This window comes from Lactuca serriola, chromosome 6 (assembly GCF_051521515.1).
Source record: "Lactuca serriola cultivar US96UC23 chromosome 6, Lser_US96UC23_V15, whole genome shotgun sequence".
Classification (NCBI taxonomy): domain Eukaryota; kingdom Viridiplantae; phylum Streptophyta; class Magnoliopsida; order Asterales; family Asteraceae; genus Lactuca; species Lactuca serriola.
The window spans coordinates 149,562,064-149,587,081 of record NC_136413.1 but is presented as its reverse complement, the minus strand read 5'-3'; the positions used below and the strand labels follow the sequence as shown (position 1 = coordinate 149,587,081).

The window sequence follows — 25,018 nt, the reverse complement described above, 5'->3', positions numbered from 1 at the left end:
GTTCGATAAGTTGACCAGAGAGTTCCTGCATCTCAGCTGGTGCTAAACGGTAGGGCGACTTAGCTACTGGGGTAGCTCCTGGGACTAAGTCGATTCTGAACTCGACCTGTCGTTTCGGAGGTAATCCAGGTAGCTCTTCTGGGAAGATGATGGGGAAGTCGCTCACTACTGGGATGTTCTTTAGTTCTTTCGTCTCGAGGCTCGTATCGACGACGTGAGCAAGGAATGCATGGTATTCTTTACGCAGATACTTCTGTGCTTGAATACTTGATATAATACGAAGACTCGCACCGCGTTTGTCGCCGTAGATGATAAGAGTTTCGTTAGACGGAAGGTTTAGTCGGACTGCTTTCTCGTAGCACATGATGTCGGCGCGATGAAGACTTAACTAATCCATACCAATGATAATGTCGAAGCTTTTTATTGAGACCGGCATGAGGTCGATTGGGAATGAATGGTTATCTAGAGTTAGGGTACAACCTAAGTATATGCTATTCGTACTTTCATTTTTTCCATTAGCCATTTCTACTGTGAATTGTTCTTTGAGTGCGCGTGGTGGTTGCTTAAACATGCGAGCAATTTTATGGTTTACGAAGCTTCGCTCCGCACCACTATCGAACAGAATGCATGCATAGTAGTTATCGAGGAGGAACGTACCAGTCACTACTGTCGGGTCACCAACTGCTTCCCCGTGGCCTATTGCTAGTACCCTCCCTGCTCCTCCAGCATTCTTCGCTTTAGGGCAGTCCCTCTTATAGTGGCCTGCTTCGCCACATCCGTAGCAGGTCGGGCTCGCGCCAGAGCCGGGGACTTGGGTGATCGGTCTCGCCGGGAATTTACAGAAACGGACGGTGTGTCCTTTCCTGCTGCAGTTAGAGCACTGCATTTCACGGCAGGGGCCGTTGTGGTGGAAGTTGCATTTGTTACACTTAGGCAAACTTCCAGCATACTGCCTCACTGGGGCAGTATCAACAGTAGGGGTTATCGCGGCATGCACAGCCACAATTTGCTGCTTTTTAGCAGCTCGCTGTTTCTTCTTGTCTTCCCAGAACTTCCGCTTGGTGTCAGCGGGTTTGGAGGGTTCCGGGATGGCTAGGGTGGTTGTTGTTGCAGGGGTTTTGACTCCATGGTCAATGAGTCGTTGTGCCAGTCGCTTGGCACTGTCGAAGGTAGCGGGGTTTGATGCTAGGACATTCCCCTGATACGGAGGCACTAGCCTCCATATGTACCTTTCGATCTTTTTCCCCTCAGTGGGAACCATATTGGGGCATAGGGCCACCAGTTCGCTGAATCGGGCAGTATAAGCGACCACGTTGGTGCCCTTCATAGTCAGGTTCCAAAGTTCCTGCTCTAATTTCTGGATTTCGCCCCTCGGGCAGTACTCCTTAATCATGAGGTCTTTCATCGTTTCCCATCCATGTCGTTGGCTACGACGAGGGTTAGAGCTTTAATGTGGCCGTTCCACCGCGTCAGGGCCTTTCCCTCAAAGGTACATGCGGCATATTTGACTTTGCTCGCAGCAGGGCATGGACAGATTTCGAAGACTGATTCAGTCTTCTCGAACCATTGCGAGAAGGCAATGACTCCGTCGGTGCCATGGAAAGACTTCGGCTTGCAATTGGTGAAATCCTTGTAGGAGCACTCTCTCGAGCGCACAGGGGTTTCAACCGGAATTGATTCAACATGGGTTCCACCTCTGTTGGCATCAGATGAGTGATACTGAGCCATGGCAGTTGCCACTGCTGCAGCTACGGCAGCATTCAGGGCTGCAGTATCGATGACTGGAGGCGGAGGAGGCGGTGGAGGTGCAGGGTTATTCCGGGGAGATTTTCGAGGAGCCATCTTTCAGCTATAAGTTTATAAAGATAAGGAAAATGGTAAGAATCAATTTGTAAGTAAGGTGAGAGTGACACATGGACTAACTAACCATAGCCCAACAGTTGAATGAGTGTTTCAGATCACAACAAGGAATATTAGTAGGAAAACACAAATGTACATATTTTTCCCACAGATTAGATAGATGTCAATAATACTGGTATTACCGATGTAATAAGTTCAGGGAAAATCGACCTCACAGTAGGTCTTACATCATACCATACGGAAAAGTTTGACAGTTCTTAGATTCCTAATAAGAGTACTGAAAATTAGGAATATTTTACAGACAAGTGCTACTTAGAGAACAGATGTTAAAGGCTATTCCTTAACCAAAAGACAGATATGTACTAGACATCATCTAACGGCGATGGGAATTCCTCGGGCGAGTCCTGAGGTTTGACACTTGACGAAACACCTCTTGAAGGTGTCGCTCCTAAGCCCTCTGGCGGGCTCGAAGTTCCAAGACTCTAGCTCGGGAGGCAGCTAGCTGTTGCTGCAGGGTTTCATTGGTTCTCCGGGTCCGTTCCATGTCTTCTTCAAGACGGCGGATGCGGACTGTGTTGACACCAGAGTTGGCATCAATCTCCATGACCCGGTCGATGGCTGCTCGACCTTGCTCAACATTAAGATCTATTTTGCGGATAATGACGGGTAGAGCTCGATCCGCAGAGCCACCATCGCTAACGTGGTAAAAGGTTCGGTCCCCAAAGTAAGGTAAGGGTTGACCCTGTTCGTCATCCAGCGATTCAAGTTGGTTGCCCACAAGCGAGTAGGACCTGGAAAAGCTGGTCGGGGGTTGTTGTTTGGGGCATGACCTACTAGCGTTAGGTTGTTGACTTCAGGCTCGGAGTCAGATCCATCAGAAAAGCCTTCTGCGAGGTGATCATCCAAAGGGATTGGATGCTCAACTTCGGGCTCTTCTTCGATCCACCTGGCATTTCCTTCATTTGGAAAGTACGGGTCGCCGTGATGGAATCCCGCCATTTAAATCTACACGAGAAGAGAGGTATAAGAATATAGTATACATGTAGCTAGTAGTACAAAATACACCTATAGTATTTTAAGTTTAAGTTCTACTGATCTTCTTGTAGTATTGTTGGTAAGTTTTTAGACTTGTTAACACATCACAACCATTCTAGGGCATATGCTAATCACTCCTCGGTCCAGCATAATTGATCAGGCTATGCCATTCCCAGGACTGACCATACATCCCCGAGCTCACTTGTGATATTTAAAAATCGTAATACTTTTATTCTTGTCATTGTGACACTGGTTTTAGTATGAATGCAGACTAGTACACTTAATTAAATATTTTAATATTTAAAGTATAGACTCTAGGTCAGAGTGCTTTAATCCCTTATGGGTTTATAGTTTAGTATATCTTTTATGGGTTGATATACTTCATTCACTATAAACAATGCTCTGATACCAATCTGTCACACCCCAAAACCAAGAACGGCGGAAACGTTATGGGGCGGAGGACGTCATGTAAAGTATCACAACACAGTAAATGTAAACAAGCAAACAACATCATCCATTGCATTAAATATATAATTTTAATACAATCGTGTTCTATACAGTTTTAGACACGAAAAATATAATGTAAATCAAAATAATAAGATGAGTCTTAGATACGCTCCATCTTCTCAAAAGCTGGCCTCGGTACCTGTCTACTGATGACCTGAGAATACAAGTTATTTTGAAAGAGTTTATCAGCATTAAGCTGGTGAGTTCATAAGTATTTTAGTGTCGATGTTTGTTATCAAAAACGTTTGAACATGTCTCAAGTGTAAGTTTGTAAAATGTAAGTAAATGTTTGTAAGTGTTTGTAAAAGTTTGAATCTCTCAGAAAAACCTATATTTTCTATTAAAGTAGCCTTCTACCAAGGCTTAACTGTTTTGTATGCTCGTTTGTTGTAAAAGTGTGTAATTTCCCAAGTGTAACTATCATTTAACAAAATATAGTTATGTACATTAATGTTTAAGTGAAATAATCACTAAATATATGTAATGGGTAAATCATTGTAGTACTGTAGTGTTGTATTATAGGAACTACTGCTGTACTAACTACCTTAAACCGGATTTATATTAAGGTATCATGTGACTAATTGCACCATATTATCGACTGGTAACAATGACATACGAATGGTCGTAATAACGGAATGACGTTTAGCACCCGCAGACCTGCAGGTCCGGCTGTAGCTAGCAGCAAGGTGTAGGATAGTCAATCCAGTATAGATCTATACACAAACTCACGCTCTCCATTCAAGAGACTCTGGCTACAACTCGGGCCATGACATTTAAGTCATGCTCCGATTCATATCACAATAATTAACGTATTCTTGTATATGTAATGTAATGAACTGTTCTAGTATAGTTGTATATGTTCTCTCTCTAGTATAGTTGTATATGTTCTCTTTCTAGTATATTTGTATATGTTCTCTTTCTAGTATAGTTGTATATGTTCTCTTTCTAGTATAGTTGTATATGTACTCGTAGTAATAAGTATTGACTCATGAATGAACTGACTCATTGATCTAGAAACTGTAGTAGTATGATCCTGTGTTACCCCGATGGTAACTTACTAATGATGTACTGATACGCATGAATAAAGGAGTACTTTTATGTCTATATATGTACATTTGATATATAGTTAATATTGAAACGACCTTCGGAGGGCTACCCGAAATCCCACCAGACCACATCCAAATCGAGAAAAATGAAATAGGGCGGATGGCCTTCGTAAGCCCTTTAAACATTGCTTATATATCTATACATATATGGGCATGCAATTTATAAGAAATATAACAAAGTTTAAATAAAAGTATTTGATAAGTAAAAGAGGTTGTAAACCAGTTTGACAAACAGTTTGAACAGTAATAAAATCATTGGTTTTCTAGTTATTAATCACATGTGATTGATGTAATAACTATAAGTATTTAACTTGTATCCCCCCATAAGGTGTTTAAAACATTTAAAAGTATTTCAAAGATTAATTAAAGGGGTATGAACTCACTTGTGGTGAGTGGATTGGATTGAAGTGTCGAATACCGTGCTAGGTGGCAAACGGAGACTTGTTCACACGCACGAGCCTAGTTATCATATAATGAGCATATATATAACTAATTATCCAAATAATAACTAATGAAACAATTTGGGACTCTCTAGAACATGAAAACACTTTGCATAAGTGTTATAGGTCTTAATGGTTGCATCTAAGTTGTTGTGGGACAAGGCTAAAGGGGTTTAATGTACCAAAGGGCCTTATATAAGTGTTTACTCCTCAATAAACCCCACAAAAGGAGTTTACGGTCGTAAACCCTTGAGTTTACGGCCGTGAACTCTTAACTTGGTGGTACATGGTGTTTTGAAGTGCTATTTGATTTCTAGAATAAGTTCTACTTGGTGGTTTAGTTCTTTGGGTAGTTTAGGGCATAGGAATACTCCTTTGAGGAGTTTACGGCCCCAAGGCCAAATCCCTTAGAGTTTACGGCTGTAAACTCTCATGGGATGGGTCTTTTTATTCTTTCAAGTCCCAAGCACAAGTAGGATAATTTCTAGTCATTTGTTTAAGGTTAATGAGGACCCTAGGCACACTTTGGTGCCCTTATTTGGTGTTTACGGCCTAAGAGTGTTTCCTTGGCTGTAAACTCCCTTTAAGGGGTGCTTTTGATGTTTTAAAGTCCACAAATTACCTTGAAGTAAATGAGGGTTAATGTCTAAAGCCTTAGGAGTGATTAGGGCACATTTGGTCCCTTGAATTTGGAGTTCACGGTCCAAGAAGTTATTGGGCCGTGAAAACCCTAAGCTAGGTGTTTTTGATTGTTTTCTAGTCTCAAACATACATACATATAATCCTTAGCTAGTTACTTAACAAGGAAATGGGACTAGATATCCTTTAAGCCTCATTTTGGAGTTTACTCCCCAAGAACGTTCTTGGGCGGTAAACTCCCGAATCTCACGTATTTGACATGTATTCTATGTTATTAAGCATATAATAAGCATTATAAAACAACTAGAGAAGTGTACTCACGATTTGGGATGAAAACCCGAAGATCCGTGAGAGAGAAAATGGCTTTTCTCTAGTTGGAAATGTGAATAATGAATGAATTTGGTTTAGAAATCTATTTATAGTCCTGAGATATTTTTGACTGAAAGTATTTTTATTCCTGAACTGATTTCTAATATAATAGAGTGTTGTAATAACGGTGTTGCACAAAACCATAGTGCATCCACTCTCCTGATATTTACTAAAGTGAAAACCCTGGATTACTCCAACTTATACGAAAAGTCTGAAAATTGACTATGAATGTGATAACTTCTATTGAAGTGATATTGTTTGTACAGAATGGAAATTTCGGGTTGTCACAAGGCATCACATATCAGGCCACTCTAGTCCTAATAAGAATACTTAGTCTACTCTAGCATGCATATCATAGCTCATCATATAACATATCACATCATATCTCATAACACTTATAATAATGGTTTTTTGGGAAATCACCGTTCGGGCGCTGGTTGTTCGTACACACGACTCTGCTCTGTTTGTCTCGCAAGTTCTTCTTTTGAAAACTTGTTTTATCATCAAGATTTTCTCAAATCCTCGGTTTGAGTTCAGATACGCCCGAAGGTGCACCCGAATCCCTCAAACCTAGTTACCTAGGCTCTGATACCAACTTGTAACACCGTAAAATTAAAACAATTTTTCACATTTGAAAACACATTTTAATTAAAACCATTCATTCATAAAATGTCATAACATCATGTTTTTATTTCACAAAGGTCTCCCAAGATCATAATACATCCAATCCCATGTGTGTGTGTACAAATCAAGTCGGCGCCTTCCCGCGGTCATCACTGGTACCTGAAACACATAACACTGAACACTGTAAGCATAAGCTTAGTGAGTTCCCCAAAATACCACACTAATCACATAATAGCCGCTCGAGGCTGTAACTCTGTTGACCCTCTGGTCAATGTGTCTCAGTGGGGCCCTCCAGCCCCAACTCTCTGTGGGCCCTCTGGCCCTAACTCTAGGGACCCGAAAGTCCCAACTCTGTAACTCTGAATCATGCATATCACATATCACAATAAATCACAACACATAATAACATGCATTCACACTGGAATATAACTCTATAATACTTTGTCTCTTAACTCTATTACCACACTAGGTAAAGTATAGTGAGAAGACTCACCTCGGGTATCTCGGTAAATCTCTGACTCGGTAAATGCTTGCCTAGCCTCCACCTAATCATCTGAAAATAACACTCTATTTAATATAACTCTCAAAGGCTGGACTATGCTCTCTTATGACACTCTCAGAAGGCTAAAAGACCATTTTACCCCTCTCATAGCTCAAAGGCCCCACAATAGACCATACCCTAAAAGTCAACTCTCCGAGTTACGCTGTGCGTACCAGATGTGTACGCTGATCGTACTCGGCTGCATCTTAGAATCGGGGAGCGCCACCCAGTACGCGGCGCGTACTAGGGATTACGCCCGGCGTACTCCCCTGCTTCAGCCCTTTTTCTCTTAAGGTCTTAAACAGTTAAGACCTACGTCCATATTTTAGATCTAACCCCATCTAAGCCCCTTAATCCATAAAGTTGATGACTTTAAGCCTTTGCATGGCTAAACAAGTCACTATCTCCCAAAATGATCCAACCTTCAACTCTAGAAGGCTTAAAACACATGCATGACTCCAAAGTAACATCCAAGATGGGAACTTTATGGCTCTAAATCACTAGTAACACTGAAAAGGGACAGATCTCGAACCATGGAGCACTTTACACTCATAAAGTCTCCACCTTTGGGGTTTTTTAGCCCTAAAAAGGACACATACAACAACAACCAAAAGAAGAGGAAAGTTTTGAACTTTATACCTCCAAGTGTAGCCCTTTCCTCTACAGATCTCAGATCCAAAATGGCACCTCAAGCTTTAGCCTCCAAGAACTCCCTTCCTTCTTCTTCACTAAGCCACTAAAGCACCAACAACTCAAATCAACACTCTCACACACTAAGAACGATGGGGCTCTCTTTTAGGGTTTCATTCACTGATATGGAGGCTAAGGAATGAGCCATAACACCCTTTAAATAGTGCACAATGAGGATTAGGGTTTTTGCACCTGGGTCGGGTACGCCCGACGTAACTCTAGGTACGCCCAGCGTACCTTGGCGACTCCGCGTCCAAATCAAGCGCGTGAGTACGCGCAGCGTACCCCTCTGGTACGCCCAGCATACTCACTTGCTACAAACCCTCCACTCAAGGACTAAACATGCCCAAACAATAAAGAACAAGGATGAAAGGAATATTCCTGAATCTCGGGATGTTACATCCTTGGTCAATGTCGGCATGACTCGGAAGAAAGGGGCTGCCCTGACATGGCCACATGGCGCTCTCGCGTGGTGTCACATCATCATGCGCGCCGTGCACTTCACGCACACGATTTTCCAGATTTTCAAAATGGCATAACTTTTTCATACGAGCTCCATTTTACCATTATTTATATCCCCAAAAAGCACTCAACAAGATCTACAAATTTCTATTAGACCTCAACAGGTAGTTGTCACTCTTGATAGGCTTAGGCTATTAGAAATCGTTGTAGAAAGTATCACTCCTACATACATACGGACTCTGTTCTCGATGATCGTTTTATCGACAGACTCCTATCAACGAGATCTTTAACTCTTATTTAGATTGTTTCAGCTAACAATAAACTGATTATAATTTTGATTTATGTGTCTGCACTGTTACACTGAATTTTCAAAGAATCGTAACTTCATCTCACGCAGTCCGATTTGGATGTTCTCTAAATGCACACTCTTGGTTTAACGGCTACTATGAATTTCTTTTAGATCACTAAGGATAAAAAAATTATTTATCAAATTTTCACTTTTTACGATACGCACACTCTTCGTTTATTTTTAATGTTTTTTTTAAAATTTTTTTAGTAGATCTTTGAAGTTTCTTGGGTTTTATATTTTGTTTTAACAATTATAAAAAGTATCGGATCATAATAATATTAAACATCATAATATTTTTAGATAATACTATATTTGAATCATATAATTTTAAATCATAAAATTTTGAATAAAGTCATTATGGATCTAAAAAAGTTGGATCATATCCTTTGATTCATATTATCAAATAAGTTTATATCATCATATGTTTAGTTAAATAAATTTTTTTCATAACAAATTTTGAATAATTATATTTTTTAAATATTTAATTTTGAATCATAAAATATATAATACATCAGGATCATAAAATATTTGGATCAAAATATTTTTAGATCATAACATTTTAAAAATCATAAACATATTGAATCATAAAGTTTTTGAATAATCTCTTTTTTTTTCTCATATTTTTTTAATATTTTTCTTAATTTCTTAACATCCTAAAATAAACTTTGGTATCTGACAACATTATTTTCGAAATTTTCATTTCAAAAAGTTTGTAGTATAGAGAATAGAAGTGCCCTTTCATATTTCATGAGTTTTTGAAAAACAAATTCTAAATATTTTTATAAAAATAAAAAAATTCAAAATTTCATGACTATGCTTATTTTGAAGAGAAATAAATTTTATATTTTTTTTTTCATTTTTTACCAAAAAAATACATTACGTCGAAAAACTTAATGGATATGAAAAACAAATCACCCACCAATAATTGCTCAACACTATGGGTAAGAGGGTGGTTCTTAACTTAGAGACATGTCGCAAAGGGAGGGGCGAACATTCTATTCTTTCTTTTTCTTTTTTTCTTTTTGTTTCGCATTTTGTACTCTTCAAACATTAAACATTCATCAAAAATTACCAAAATCTCACACGTTTTTACCCAAAAACCATATTATTTTGTAAGATTTTAACGATAAATAAAGATATATCTTAGCCATTTATATTTTCAAGCTTAATGTAAAGATTTGTTCTCATGGGGGAATCATTCTCAGCCACTCATTTATTTTTGCCGCATAAGTCTCCGTTGTACCAGCGAAAATGGAAAAAGAATAGACATGTGTTTTCCAACAAAACATCTTTTCTTAAACTATACTAAACATTACCTTAATATATACAAAAACATAGGCTTTTTCGTTTTTTTTTTTTATTTTTAAGAAGCTATTTTTATCGAAAAATTATTTTAAATATACCAAAATTCATGATTTTTTATTCTCTATAAATAGACATCCATATTGATATAGTTTTAAAATAAAATAAAATTTTTTTTTTTTTTATATTTTCAGCTATCGTTATTCATAAGTGAATAAAAATTAATCAAGTTTTTTCTACAGTACATTCGTTATTCACTTATGAATAAAAACTATGATTAATTTTTTTACATTTTAAGTATCATTCATATATGAATATAATATATACTAAACATAGTATATTCATATTTAAATATTTGACGATTCATTCACTTGTGAATATTACATAGTATATTCACTTGTGAATATTAGATGGTATATTCACTTATGAATATTAGATGATATTTTCATATATGAATATTACATAGTATATTCACTTGTGAATATTAGATTATATATTCACTTATGAATATTACACAGTATATTCACATATGAATATTACAATGTGTTCTCACAAATATATATAATTTTTATATGTTATTCACATATGAATAACATACAAACTTGCATATTCGTTTTTTTGTTTTAATAATCATATACAGATTCAAGTGAAAAAACATATCCATATATGAATATAATGTGGTAATTTAGTTTATGCATTTCATCAAACAGTTGGAGTGCATACAAGTTAACTATTTTAAAAATGTTAAAAACATCAAGTTATCAATTCCAAATCATCATATACTTCCGATTTCGACTTCAGATGCGACACCTATGTCTGATCGATTTCTCATAGGCCTGGCAATGGAGCGGGTTTTGACCCTGATCCAATCCAAACCCTTAACTATTATATGGGTTTGGAGCATAGTTTTTTTATCCGTTTACCCGTTAACGACCCCGTACCCGCTAACCCTTTTATTAAAAGGGTCGGGTATGGATCATCACCGATCCGCTCCGTTTATAACCCGCCCCATATAAATTTTGGAAATATAAATTTATATTTTATATTACCTAAAGTTTACATTAAATTCCAATCAGAAGTCCAAAGAGAAAAGGTCAAAGACTAAATTGTTTTTACATAGGACTCGATGACTCAACTTCTAGACTTCCAGTCTTCTCCCAAGATTCATGATTTCATTTCATTTATATTTCATCATGTAATCACCAATTTCATTTATACATCAATAAGGTAATTTATCAACCAGAAGAAAGTTTGTAATTGCTATTCTCTATCAATGCAATCGACGATCAAAAACCAATTGGAAGTAACTAAAATAATGATTTTAATTCCAATAGAAAGTCCTCGAGTACATAATGTGTTTTCTAAATCAAAACTTAGTTTTATTTAATAAATGTGATTTTATGATTTAAGTAAAATGTGTTTGATTATTCAAAAAACTTACGGGTTACGGGGCGGGTTTGGATATCTGCTGATTCGGTGGATAATCGTATGTGTTTGATTATTTAAAACCCTGCGGGTTACGGAGCGGGTTTGGATCGGATTTTGAAATTTGTTAAAAGGGTTTGGATCAAGGTCGATTCGCTCCAAACCCGCCCCATTGCCAGGTCTAATTTCTCATTTTGATTTTGATTTCCAAAAATCTGATTGGGAACCTGTGAGTACCGATTCTGAGTCCTTCAATGTCGACCGTGACTGCGAGTCCAGAACTTCGATTCCAATTTCATGAACAGCGAAGAAATTCCGATTCCAACTGATTTCATTTGCGAATATGAGAAATTCCAGTTCCAAACTTTAACAAATCGATGAAATTGATGAATTTGGGTTGCGAATTTGTCTTGAACGACGAACCTCCCAGCTACGAATATTGATGATTGATTAACACTGGATGACATTGATGATGGTTTAGTTGAAGAAATTTGGATGATTGTTGAAGGTTGGAGGAGAAATTTTGAGGATGAACGAACTGTTATCGAATTCTCTATAGTTACGTATTTGACATTGAAGGTTATTAACATATTTACAAGTTTGCCACCGTGTCTTTTTATGCTTAAATAAATGAGTGGCTGAGAAAGATTCCGCCATTCTCAACCTTTTTTATTTTCCCAATTGAACCCACCTCTATATATATATATATATATATATATATATATATATATATATATATATATATATATATATATATATATATATATATTGAGAAGGTTGAGAACGAGAGAACAATCCACTTATGTGAAATTCATGGTCTTAAAATGTAAAATTTTGAAATATGTTAAAGGAAGTATGTTCCTAAATATCTGCAAATTATAAATTGATTTACTCTTCATATCCAGATATTCATAACCCGAATCATTTGTCATTACCATCTGCACAGTACAGCTCCAAAATATCGTCTATTTTGCTCTCCGGTGATCAGCAAGCAATGTGAAGCTTGAATAACGGGATCCTTCAAGATCAGTTTGCTTGTCTCGTTCAGCCTCGTCGATATAAAAAAATCTCGTATATTTTGCTCTCTGATAATCTACAACCAATGTGAAGTTGGAACAACGGGATCCTTCAAGATCAATTGGTTTTATCGTTCATTCGCTGATATAAAAGCATATGGAGGTTGAATCAAAAGTATATTCTACAGTCAGGAATCACACAAAAGGTAAGTTCCTTTAACATCATTGAGAATTCTTGATCTTTTTATTCGTTATTGGCATCACTATTTTGTTAATTTCAACTGGTATTCAACGATTTACACAAGTTTGCAATGTATACGGTTCGATTTTGTAGAATTGTTCAAGGATGTTTTTTGCCCTATTTTATGACTTATATGTTCACTGTTATTTCCGTCAGTCCAGATCATCTTCATTATGGCCTCCCAAAAATGCAAAATTGGGAGAAAATTAATATAAGTTTGAGTAAATTACACGAATGGTCCCTATGGTTTAGGGTAATTTACGCGCTTGGTCCCTAGCTTATTTTTTTACCTCGGAAAGTCCCTAACGTTTGTTTTTGTTACGTGTTTGGTCCCTAATGGTTGTTTTGGTTACGCGATTGGTCACTGTCTTATCTAAAAAAACTATTATTTAAATAGGAAAAAATTGTAAGATGGGTAAGGTAAAGTGAGGGGGTTGGGGTTGGGGTGTGTTTATTTAAATATTTTAAAAAATCATGGGCAAAATAGTTTTTTTTAGGTAAGACAGGGACCAAGCGTGTAACAAAAACAAACAATAGGGACCTTCAGAGTTAAAAAAATAAGTTAGGGACCAAATACGCAAATTACCCTAAACCATAGGGACCATTCGTGTAATTTACTCTATAAGTTTCGCATATCTAAAAGGTTTCCTAAGCAAACCCTAGATAGTTTCCCCTAAATTCCATCCATGTTTAATGAAATTGGATCACAAGCTAACGTTAAACTTATAATTAGGACTCATACAAAAGCAATTTGAATTTCCTCCATGTTTTAAGTAATTTGATATCAAGTAACATGAAATTTCAAAATGCCTAGAAACAAAAGATAAACCTGTCTACAAGGCTGTCAAAGTCTCATGTTTCAAAAGCCAGCAAGAGGAATTCGGTGCATGAGTATTCTTTTAATGTTTTTTTTTTCTGTAAAAGCCATGATTTATGTAAATTACCGATTGTTTTTTGCAGCTCGGATAATTGGGCACATGATTGGGCATAGGAGGGGAAGTAGGCGACTAGACGCATATCATTTCTTTTAAAAGCCATGATTTATGTAATTTTTTAATTGGTTTTACTAAGCCCATCAATGTTTTAATTTCATTTCTTTAATACAGGTAGTGCAAATCTGTTGTTCAGGTCTGTCTACAAGATTAAATGGAATTTCAATTTTTTATATAGGGAAACGATCCTTTCGCTTGGAGAAGTTTTAAGGCTTTTAGGTATCTTCTTTCTATTTCTCTCTTACTCTATGATTTTAAGGTTTTTTGGGTTCTTGTGTTAAACTAAAAGAATCACTCATGATGAATTTTTCGATCTATTTTTTATCCACGCCATCAGATGCTAAATTGCAAGATATTTTTTTATCCATAGATTATTGACCAGTTGTATTCACAAACGATTGACCAGTCGTTTAGGATGTAACCATGCTCTATTTTTTATTGGGTAAAACTATGAGTATTCAATGATGATTAACCCTAAATAAGTTATTATAATCTTTTTAACGATAATCATCACTGGAGTATATTCTTTTTAACCGCAAGTACTTGCTATTGGGATAGTCATCACTGAATAATCTGTATTTTTCATTTCACTTACTACTACTACTACTACACGTTTATGATTTCAGGGCTACTGTTGAAGTATTAAAGAGATGTTCAACAACCTTGTTGCATCGAAGACTGTGTTGGAATCTAAACCGAAAGAAGCAACTGAAAGAATTCCCTCTTCATATATACATCCACCAATGGAACACCCGGTTCATAGCATTGTTTCGTGAAAGGTCCACATACAAATAATGACGATTTTGCAAACGATCCCCCCTTCCCCAACTAGAACTACATTTTCTCTATTTACACATGATTACCTTCGCGTTTTGAACTTAATCCTTCATGATTATTTATTACTTTATGCATAATTACTCAAGAAAATGAAAATTTTCGTATATGCATAATAGTTAGAGGCACTAACCTAGAAAATTAATTATTTCTGATTACATCTAACAGATAATTTTAAATTGTTATACATTGCATTCACATATACATGTAATCTCACATATTTCCTCCTATGGAACGTTTTTATTTATAAAATAACAAAATTTCCAAAAAAAAAACTATCATCTTCATCGACGTGAGAGAATCATTTATAATTGCAGAACCTTTTCACTAATATGACATAAAAGGCAATAAGCCATATACTTGGTTAATTATGATTACATAATATTTTTAAAAAAAATCAGGACATTAACATGTATAGGTCATCATATAGAGAAAATGACAAAAATAGTCATTTACACTAATTGCATTACAAAAATAGTCAAAAAAAATCGAAATTACAAAAATAGTCACCCATTTCGCAGATGAGAAGGTCCCATCTGCGAAATGACCTTCTCATCTGCGAAAGTACAAGCACCTAAAGCACAGTTGTGCTTTAGGTGCTTGTACTTTCGCAGATGAGAAGGTCCATCTGCGAAATGGCTCTCATCTGCGAAATGCCCTCGATTTTGAGTATAAAAACGTTTTTTTTTCTCCATTTTTCACCCTTCTCTACACAAAAACTCTCTCTAACTTTGGGCTTCTCTTGGAATTTTGGCTAGTTTTTGAAGAAAATGGAGGATTATGTCAACAATCCCGCAAATATGGTTAGATTTTAACTCTTTTAATGTCAACAATCTCTTTATTTTATCATTTGTTGTATTATTTAGTGTTAAAAAAGGGTAATTTTGTTGTTTTTGATAGTTTTAATATTTTTTAGTATACTTGAAGTTTAAATGCAAGTAGAGACAAGTAGAGACTGCGTAGATAATGTTTACAATTTGTTATTTTTGTTGTTTTTTTAGTTGTTGTATAACCTGAAATCTTGTATATTCTTATCGTATAATTGTTTATATAAAGTGCAAAATAGTCGTTTGTATATATATTTGTCGTATAAGTATAACAATTGTATAAGTTGAAAATTTGTCGTATATATATTGTTAGAAATTGTTTGTGTTTGTCGTATAAGTATAACATTTGTATAAGTTGAAAATTTGTCGTATATATATTGTTAGAAATTGTTTGTATTTGTCGTGTAAGTTGAAAATTTGTATAAAGTTGTAGTATAACTTGCAAAATTGTTAATTTGGTTGTCGTTTTATTTTTAAATTTTTTTGTTTATATGGTTATAAAATGTTAGTTTTAATTAGAAAGATAAAAATTGTTTATATATTTGTCGTTTAAGTTGAAAATTTGTTTAAATTGAAAATTTGTCGTTGATATATTTGTCGTTTAAGTTGAAAATTTGTTTAATAAAATGTTTATATAATTATGTATGATATTGTTTTCTATTGTAAATATATTTGTTGTATAACTTGGAAAATTATTTATATATGTGTATGTTATTGTTTTTTATCGGAAATATATATATTAGTAATTAAGAAATTGTATTTGCAGTTCGTAATCATATATTTTAAAAAAAAATATTTTTTAGTTATCTAATTTGTTTTTGTGTTTTTTTTGCAGCATGATTTTAGTTTAATGAATACGAAAGCTTTTGCGAACTTAAAAGGCTCTGGCGGTAACATATGAGAAGTATTTGAAGTTTTAGATGATGCCCGACGTGCTATTTTCAGAGATACCGTCTTTGGTTATTTTATTGATGTCCCTCATTTACAAGGGGACGCATTATTGTTTCATAAAATGTTCCTTCATCAGATCCGGCCGGACCCTGTTTTATCTCCAGATGGAATAAAACGTTTATATTTTCGAGTAGGCAATACGAAAATGGTTTATGGGCCGGAAGAGTTTTGTTTGATTACCGGCTTCAATTTTGGGGAGTATCCAAAAAACATTGGGAGAAAAGGGTCGGAAAAATTAATAAGCAGTAAAAAAAGATGTTTATTGCGTGAACAGCTATTTCCGGACCATACTAATAGTTCGGTGAAAATCGGCGACCTGAAACGTTTAATTTTAAATCGAACATTCCTAGCACTTGACGACGTTGATGCAGTTAGAGTATGTTTGATATACGTTTTGTGTGAAGGTTTTTTGGGTAAAGAAGTTAATGATCGGGTGCCACAAGATTGGTTTTTTTTGGCTGAGAATTTGGATCTCTGGAACAGGTATATTTTGTTTACGTTAAAAGTTCTATTTTATTAAAGTTATAATTTATATAATAATCAATTTTGTTTTTTTGTTTTGTTAGCTTCGCTTGGGGTAGCTATCTCTGGGATTTTACTTATGTTGACCTTAAGGATACATGGAACAAAATACATAATTATTTATCACTTTCTGAGCGTGGTCAAACTTTAAAGTACTTCGTCTCAGGATTTACAGCTCCAATAAGGGTATAAAAATTTTCTTATATTTAAATTGTTTTATTGTTATTTTTTTATTTTAATTTTAACTTTTATTACTGTAATTGTAAAAAATTGTAGATATGGATATATGAGATGATTCCGGCTGTTCGTGCATGTGGATTTGCATCGAGAAAAAATAAAGACTTGCCTCGGATGAAACGATGGAGTGGAACAAAAAAATTGAAATGGGTTGACGTGAACAAGATTTGGTCAAAGATGCAGGTTTAAAAATATTTCGTTTATTATTAATAAACTTGATTATTATACTTTTATATGCATTTTTAATATGTTTAATTTTTTAGGAGGGGCTACCACCAAGACAAAACATGTTACCGGGTGATGGTGAGATGACATCTTCTTATTATATGTCATTTCAAGAGTATGTATATGATGAAGGGAAAGCAGTTCCATCCCCAATACGGGGCCATTTTAGGAGACAAGACGAATCTTCGTCTAGTATGTCGTCCAGTGGTCGCTCTCATGGTAGAGGTCGGGGCAGTGGGAAACACAAGCTAGACGAGGTGTTGAAACGGCTACATGCACTGGAGCAGCATGTGTTTATGAACCGACAACCTACATAGGTTTTTGTTGAAGAAGTGAATAATGAACAATTTTGGAACGACATTATTTTTGATGATCCGACAGTGTCACAAAGAAATTATGATGAACAGGTTAGTTACACGCTACATTATTTATTAAATTTTATTAACATATATGAATACCTGTGTTCATATTTTATATTTGAAAATATAGGTTGTGCAAGATGAAGTGATGAATAAAAACAATACAACTGAAAATATTTTTGGTGATATTCAAGACGACAAGGTTGTTATAGATGTTACCTTTACGATTTTAATAATTACTTTTTAATAAAGTGTCTTTCGTTATTAAGTAAAAAGTTATATTTTTAATGTAGGTGTTGGAGGAGAGGAATGAGTATGCGGGGAACAAATTTGATGATGATGTGTTTGATGTAAATGATTATAGTGAAGTTAAAGAGGTTCTTATAGTTACATTAATATAAATATTTTGTTTATTTAGATATTATTGCTTATTAAATTATGTGTATTTCGTTATTAAGTATAAAGTATTATTTTTAATGTAGGAGTGGGAGGAGAGGAATGACAATGCGGGGAACAAATTTGATGATGATGTGTCGGACGAAGACGAACTAATAATAACGGGAATTGCAGATTATTTTGATGATGATGACGACAAAGAAGTTACACCCGATAAACCGAGGAGTCGAAAACCATCACAATATTTGTGCCCTCCTTACACCGAGGTATTCGTTTTATTTATAAACTGACGATTTTATGTTTATGTGAATTATCTGAAAGATATAGATTTAGACATTTGAATATTGTTTTTAGTTGCACACGACACCGAAGCAAAAAAGAAGAACAAAAAAGAAGGTTGATATCAAATCAACAAGCCCCGTTCCTCCTCCAGTTTTTGGTGTTGCTCATGACTTCTCCATGTTGCGCCTGCAACCTTACGTAGCAGGCGGTGAGGATGTCATCCAAAATTATGTATTGCATTCATATGATGTCCAGCATCGTTTGTTTAATTTCGTGTTAGATAGAGATTTTTGGAGCTCATTGTTTGGGCATACATACGACGGATGGTTGGAGTCAGCGGTAAATTAATTGTTAATTAATTATTTTAAAAGTTAATTGTTTTTTAGTCAATAACAAAACTATCATGTGTGCAGCATATAACCATTTGGTACCGACTATTGATGGAGAGACGGTTTGAGAGCGACCGACATACAATAATGCCTCCAAATTTTTTTGTTTCTCATGCTTTGGAAGAAGGACAGGACTGGAGGGCGTTTATGGCTGGTATTGCTACGTACCCCAACTTCATGGTTGCTTGGTGGAATGTTGATACGGTAAACTTAATAGTTTATATTGAAAATAATATCGGTTTTTTGTTATGTTTTTGTATTGTGATGTAAATAAACATAATTTTATTTTCTGATCCTTATACAGGTCTTATTGCCGATTCATTTATCCCCTAATCATTGGCTATTTGGGGAACTACGATTAGCGTCAAGGGAATTGCATATTTATGACAGTCTTGGTAGAGGGGCTTATGAAAAATTCAAATCTGAATGAATCTTTTCCAAATTTGAACGCCGGGTGGCAAATTATTTGGACAAGATTAAGTATTGGGCCCGGAGGAACATCCCAAGGATTCCATTGAATATGCAATTCATTTATGAAGAAAATGTTCCCCAACAAAGTAGTCATTTGGGAGATTGCGGTGTTTTTCTTTGTATGTTTATGGAGCAATTGGTTTCAGGTCAACCAATACGTGTTCTTATTGACCCAAAGAACGCAGCTTTAGAGTTCCGTCTACGGATGGCAAAAATTATTTGGGGGTCTAGTCTTGGTCCTATGTAGTTGGATTATATAAATGTATATATAAATTAATGTTGGATTTCATTATTAGTTTATTTTTACAGTTTACTCAACGGATGACAAAAAATATAACGTTACGACAATTACAACAAATTAATGACCTACTAATTACTTATCAATACATACAACATAAGAACGACTACAACATTTGTTTTAACGTTACAAATACAACAATTTATTGACCTAACAACTTCAAAACCATAAAAACAATATTCAAAAGCTTACAACTTGTAAACAAGAACTACCAAGAACAACACCCAACTACAAACCAACGCTATCTTTAACTTCTTATTTTCTGATTGAAAGAGCTTATTAGAGTTAGCTACTTTAGCTATTACCATAGAAGATTGGTCCTTCTCTTCATCAACCCAAATGATAAACCCGCATTTTGGTCCCTGTTAAATTTAATATTCACAGTAAGAAAATAAATTTTTGTGATGTAAACACGAGGGTTTAAATTTGAATGACGTTAACAACATGATACCAAATATGGGCAAGCGTAAAACAATCTTCCTGGGTTTTTAGCTGTACCCGAAATCCTAACGATACGTTCTCCTCCGCAATTGCAGTATGCCATTAGCCTTCTTTTTCTTTTAAATCGGAGTTACTTTCTCAGTTAAATTTTTCATAATGAGTGACACCCATTTATAGAATAAATCATATTACAGACAATTCTTTTTGACTATGAAATGAACTGGTTTGACTATGAATTCAAAAAGTTGAACTATGAAATGCAGACAAGTACATTCTGTAGTATTGTCATGTCGGTCAGTGAAATTTGACTATGAAATGAACTGGTTTGACTATGAATTCAAAAAGTTGAACTATGAATTTAAAAGGTTAAACTATGAATTTTGATCAGTAGAGATACAATATTTTCTATTTATAATTGCATTTGTTTCATATTGCATTTGTGTGATGATTGTAGAGCACTATCATCGGTATTGAAAATGAGTAGTTACAGCGAAAGAACCTTTTCTCAACTACCAATTTTCTTGCATAACCTTCAAAAAACAAATCCTAATACCTTCACAGCCATTAAGAAAACTGATACCAACCGCTTTCAATTCTGTTTTGTGGCTTTAGGTTGCGTGGTATAACATACTTCTTTTATTGAGTTATATAATATTTCATGGTAATGTATCTCGATTAGTTTTTACTTATCACTAATATGTGTTCGTTTTTATGTAGATTCGTACCTTCCTTAGGTGCATGATACCGCTGATATATGTGGGTTATTTACCCCTTCTTGGGAGCTTTCTGACAACAATGTACTTCGCAGTGGCTTTAGATGGAAATCATGAACCACTACTCTTAGCAATTGGTTTGGGAACCTTACAGTGTGAAGAATCATGGAGATGGTTCACGATGAGGTTAAGAGATTTTTTAGGTGAGGACATAGAGGTTGGTTTCATAAGCAACCTGTGTGATAACATAGACTTTGGTGTTCAGAGTGCCTACCCGGATTCCTATCATGGATATTGTCCTAAAGATATAGCTCGAAAGATACGTGAGTCTGTCGGACATAACAATACGGAAGTCGAATCGTTGTTTTGGAAGTCATGCAATGCATATAGCGTTGATGATTTTTACTTGTGTTTGGAAAGGTTGCAAAGTACATGTAGGAAACCACCTTTCTGCACCTTGCTTATGAGTCCAATTTACTGGCTTGACGATATAAACCGATTTCAAAATGGACAAGAGCATTTTTCCCAAAAATACGTTACAATGTTAAATCGATTGACGTCCCTAAAATTTTGCAAATTATATCCTCACGTGAGTTTCCTATAACAACGATAATTGAGTTAACCACCACGTCGATACAATCAAAGTATGTTGAACGGGCCGAACTGGCTGGTAAGGGAGATTGTTATATTTAGTTTTTTTTATTGTGCTACTATTTTTATTAAAATATCAAATTTTACAGGGAGGTTGTCTGGTGGGTTGACCCCTTACGTTGAGAGTAAGGTTCAAAAAAGTCTCAACAAGTCCTATAATTGTAATGCAAGACGTTTGTATGGGGATACATTTGAAGTCGATGACACTTTTGCCACCAGCAACGTACAAGTTGAACGAAGGGTATGTAGTTGTGGTAAATGGCAAAAAAGCGGTATACCATGTGGCCACGCTATAGCATGTCTAAGAACCCGTACATCTGAGTCCATTTAGAGAATGGTTGATTACAAGTTCACTAATTATGTGTATCGACTTGCATATGGATCTGAGTTGGTGAATATTATACCATCACATGTGCATTGGGAAATACCAAATGAAACGGTGGTCCTGTTACCTCCCTCAATGCAGTAGTTATTCATGTAGCACCTTTATGTTTTATGTAGTATTATGTATTAGTTTTTTATGTACCCCGTTTTTATTTTAGTGCTGTGTTATGTATTAGTTATCCATGTACCCAGTTTATATTTTATGTCGTATTATGTATTAGTTATTTATGTACCCCATTTATATTTTATTGCGTTCTATATATTGGCTATTGACGAAACAACATACATTAAAAGAAATGGACGTTTATTAAATAGTAATGACTAGACACATACAACAACAAGTAACTTAAATAACGAAAAAAAATTAACTTAACCAACATGCATATTAAAAATAAGGGACATTCTTTAAAAGATTCCATGCATCTAAGTGGGTAAACTCGCTACCATCATATTCAAAACGGTATAGTTCCAAAGCCACCTGCCGTAGAATGTCTTCATCCGTATTTGCATGTTCGTTATCCAACTCGTTATAAATACGTTGAAATTGTTTCACCTTCATTTTCATATCTAGAAACTTCGCTTTGACATCTCTTATTCTTCGATATTGAGTGCGGTTCATTAAATGGTGAAACAAATTACAGACACGAGACCAAAATGATCCAGCACGAACTTGTGGGGGACCCGGTGGAAAATCCACCTCTACAGTTGTAATCCAAGCTTGAACCAAAGCGACCTCCTCTGCGTTCCTCCATATATGTGGTGAGTCCATAATTGCAAGGAGGGAAGTAATACAATACAATTACAACGGATATTGAAATCTATTTATAACGACTCCTTACTTTCCTGGTGCAATGACTTGTCAACTCAAGCAGCAATGTATTGTGTTGTCATTCAACCGGGGATGAATTGTCAACTCGAACAGTGATCTGTTGTGTTATAAGTATAGTACACTGCAATCGTCAGTTAATTTTGACTATGAATTGCAGACATATTAGAAGATTGGACTGCGATTTTGTGTAGAAACTACTATAAATTGACCTTAAGTTACATGCAATACTTTATTAAATTAACCAATAAAGTTGTTCAAATATTGTTTTTTAGATTCTACTCTCTTTGTTTCAATCAAAATGAGTTCTATATCATGGAGTAATGAAGAGTTCTTGGTTCTTACACATGCTTATATTCATGTGTACGAGACAAACAAGTTGAACGATCCAATGTTTTGGAGCCGTTTAACCAATATTTTCAATGCTGAAAACCGAATGGCTACAAGAAACGATCGTGACGAACTAGACATCTTAGCAAGATGGTATGAAATGAAAACCGAAGTTCTATTATTCAACGATCTTTATATCAAAATTGACGACACCCGTTTAAATGCTACTGAGGATGTCATCTTGGAAGCTGCTAAGGAGGAATACAAGTCATTAAGTAACGGGTTGGAATTCCAGTTTGAAGCCCCTTGGAATATTTTGAAATATATCCCGTTTGTTTAAAATCTATTTTAGTTTATTATTTGAGTACTAGGTTATTTTCATGTACTAGGTTATTTTCATGTATTTCTTATGTATTTCGTTTGTTTAAAATCTATTTTAGTTTATTATGTGAGTACTAGGTTATTTTCATGTATTTCGTATGTATTTCGTATGTATTTCATTTGTTTAAAATATATTTTAGTTTATTATGTGAGCAACTCGTATGATTAACTTGAGTTAATAAATGGCCATTGCATTAGTTATCACAATATATTAGAATACATTAGTAACAAGGATTCCATGAACCATTAAAAACATCACAACAATTACATGAAAAACAACGACATAATACGAACAAAGCATTAACGTAAAACACAAGTCCATGGGTTATTCTTAACACAAATTAGAGCGGTCTACTTGAAATACTGTTTATCTCTAACAACCTTCCAAACTTCCTCATATTCGAAGTCTCTGCCGTCATGCTCACAGATGTAAAACTCTGTAACAACTTCCAAGAACTCTTCTTCGTCACGATAACGAACATTGTTACGTTTCGCATAACTACATGCTCGATTGAACCATGTCACTTCTTCCTTTACATCCGTCCACTTAGTAACAACATCTGATTTTTCTCTTTTTTGTCCTTCTCCCATCTCATGGTTAAACAAAGATGTGATGCGACTCCATTCATCACCAATTAGGCAATGCGGGGGAGCAAGTAACGATTCACCATCCTTAACACTTAGCCAGCATCGTGTTAGAACTAACACCTCGTTTGTCGTCCATGGCCTTTCAGAATTGGAACCAGGTACTTCATTCGAAGAACTTGCTGCATTCGACGACATTTCTAATAATGGGAATTCGTTTCGTTTAGGTGATTTGGGTGTTTGGTTTATAGATCTTAAACATCTATTTATATAAATAAATAGACTATGAATTAATACTTTGACTACGAAATGGTTATATTTGGACTACGATTTTCAGCTTTATGCAGTGTTTTGTCATGTCAAACTGTCATTTATCTCTTGTCACTTAAGGGTCCCACTGGGATGTGCAGGTTACTACAGTGACTTGTCATTACTATCTAGTCATTTCAAAGTTGGACTTCTCATTACTGTCTAGTATGTATAAATACCACTTATTGCTCCAGTTTAATACAATATCGACTTTATTATGAGTTCCTCACACAAATTCGAAATTTGCTCATGCAACGAAGTAGATTGTTACTACTGTGATTCGGTAGACCCTTTTTTTTACACCCTCTTCAGCCGAGCCATATATGTCACATGAAAATTTTGAAGAATTAAAGAAGGCTGAAGCACAACAAGAAGAGGACAAAGAGTCATCCCGACTTCTCACTCAACTTGCTAATGATATAGATTCGGAATGCAAACAAGCTCAAGAATGGATTGACCTCAATAAAAACAAAATCAAAGAGCATAAAGATTGGATAAAAAAGAGTAAGAAGGCAATCAAAACGACTGAAAAACGGCTTGCTGAGAAGGATGAGCAGTTGATACACATTATGGTAAAAAAGGATCGTTTCGAAGACAAAATGAGAATTAGGGATGACTATATAACAATGGAGAAAGAGAAGTACCCGTTGCAGTTCCCTGAGTTTAAAAATTAGTTACAAAGTTGTTGTAATATTATCATGAAACAGATTAGGTTGCCAAAGGATCGTTTGTTGTTTTTTTTAAATAACATGTTGTAACTGTTAAAATAAATCTGCAAACTATATTTTATAATATAAAGGCTTCATTCATTGTTATAATCAACAAACTTAACTAAAATATGAAAGCATAGCAATGTCTTGTAAGAGTTAATAAAAATATTACAATACATAATAAGCTAACAACTCGTCATTACTCTTAATTTCAAGGTTGTTTTATATCAAAATCAGCGTTATAGGTTTGTGAGCAACCCGCTGAACCACCAATATTATATGTCATTTCTGCAGTAGAA

At 35.2% G+C, this 25,018-nt stretch overlaps 1 protein-coding gene across 1 annotated transcript; it reads left to right on the top strand.

Moving 5' to 3' along the window:
- Positions 1-17,850: 17,850 nt before the first annotated feature.
- Positions 17,851-18,929, top strand: LOC145058768 (uncharacterized). Its single transcript, XM_079006670.1, has 4 exons — positions 17,851-17,930; positions 18,036-18,215; positions 18,304-18,570; positions 18,645-18,929. The coding sequence occupies exons 3-4, from the start codon at positions 18,409-18,411 to the stop codon at positions 18,888-18,890; spliced, it is 408 nt and encodes a 135-aa protein (XP_078862796.1). The 5' UTR covers positions 17,851-17,930; positions 18,036-18,215; positions 18,304-18,408; the 3' UTR covers positions 18,891-18,929.
- Positions 18,930-25,018: the final 6,089 nt, after the last annotated feature.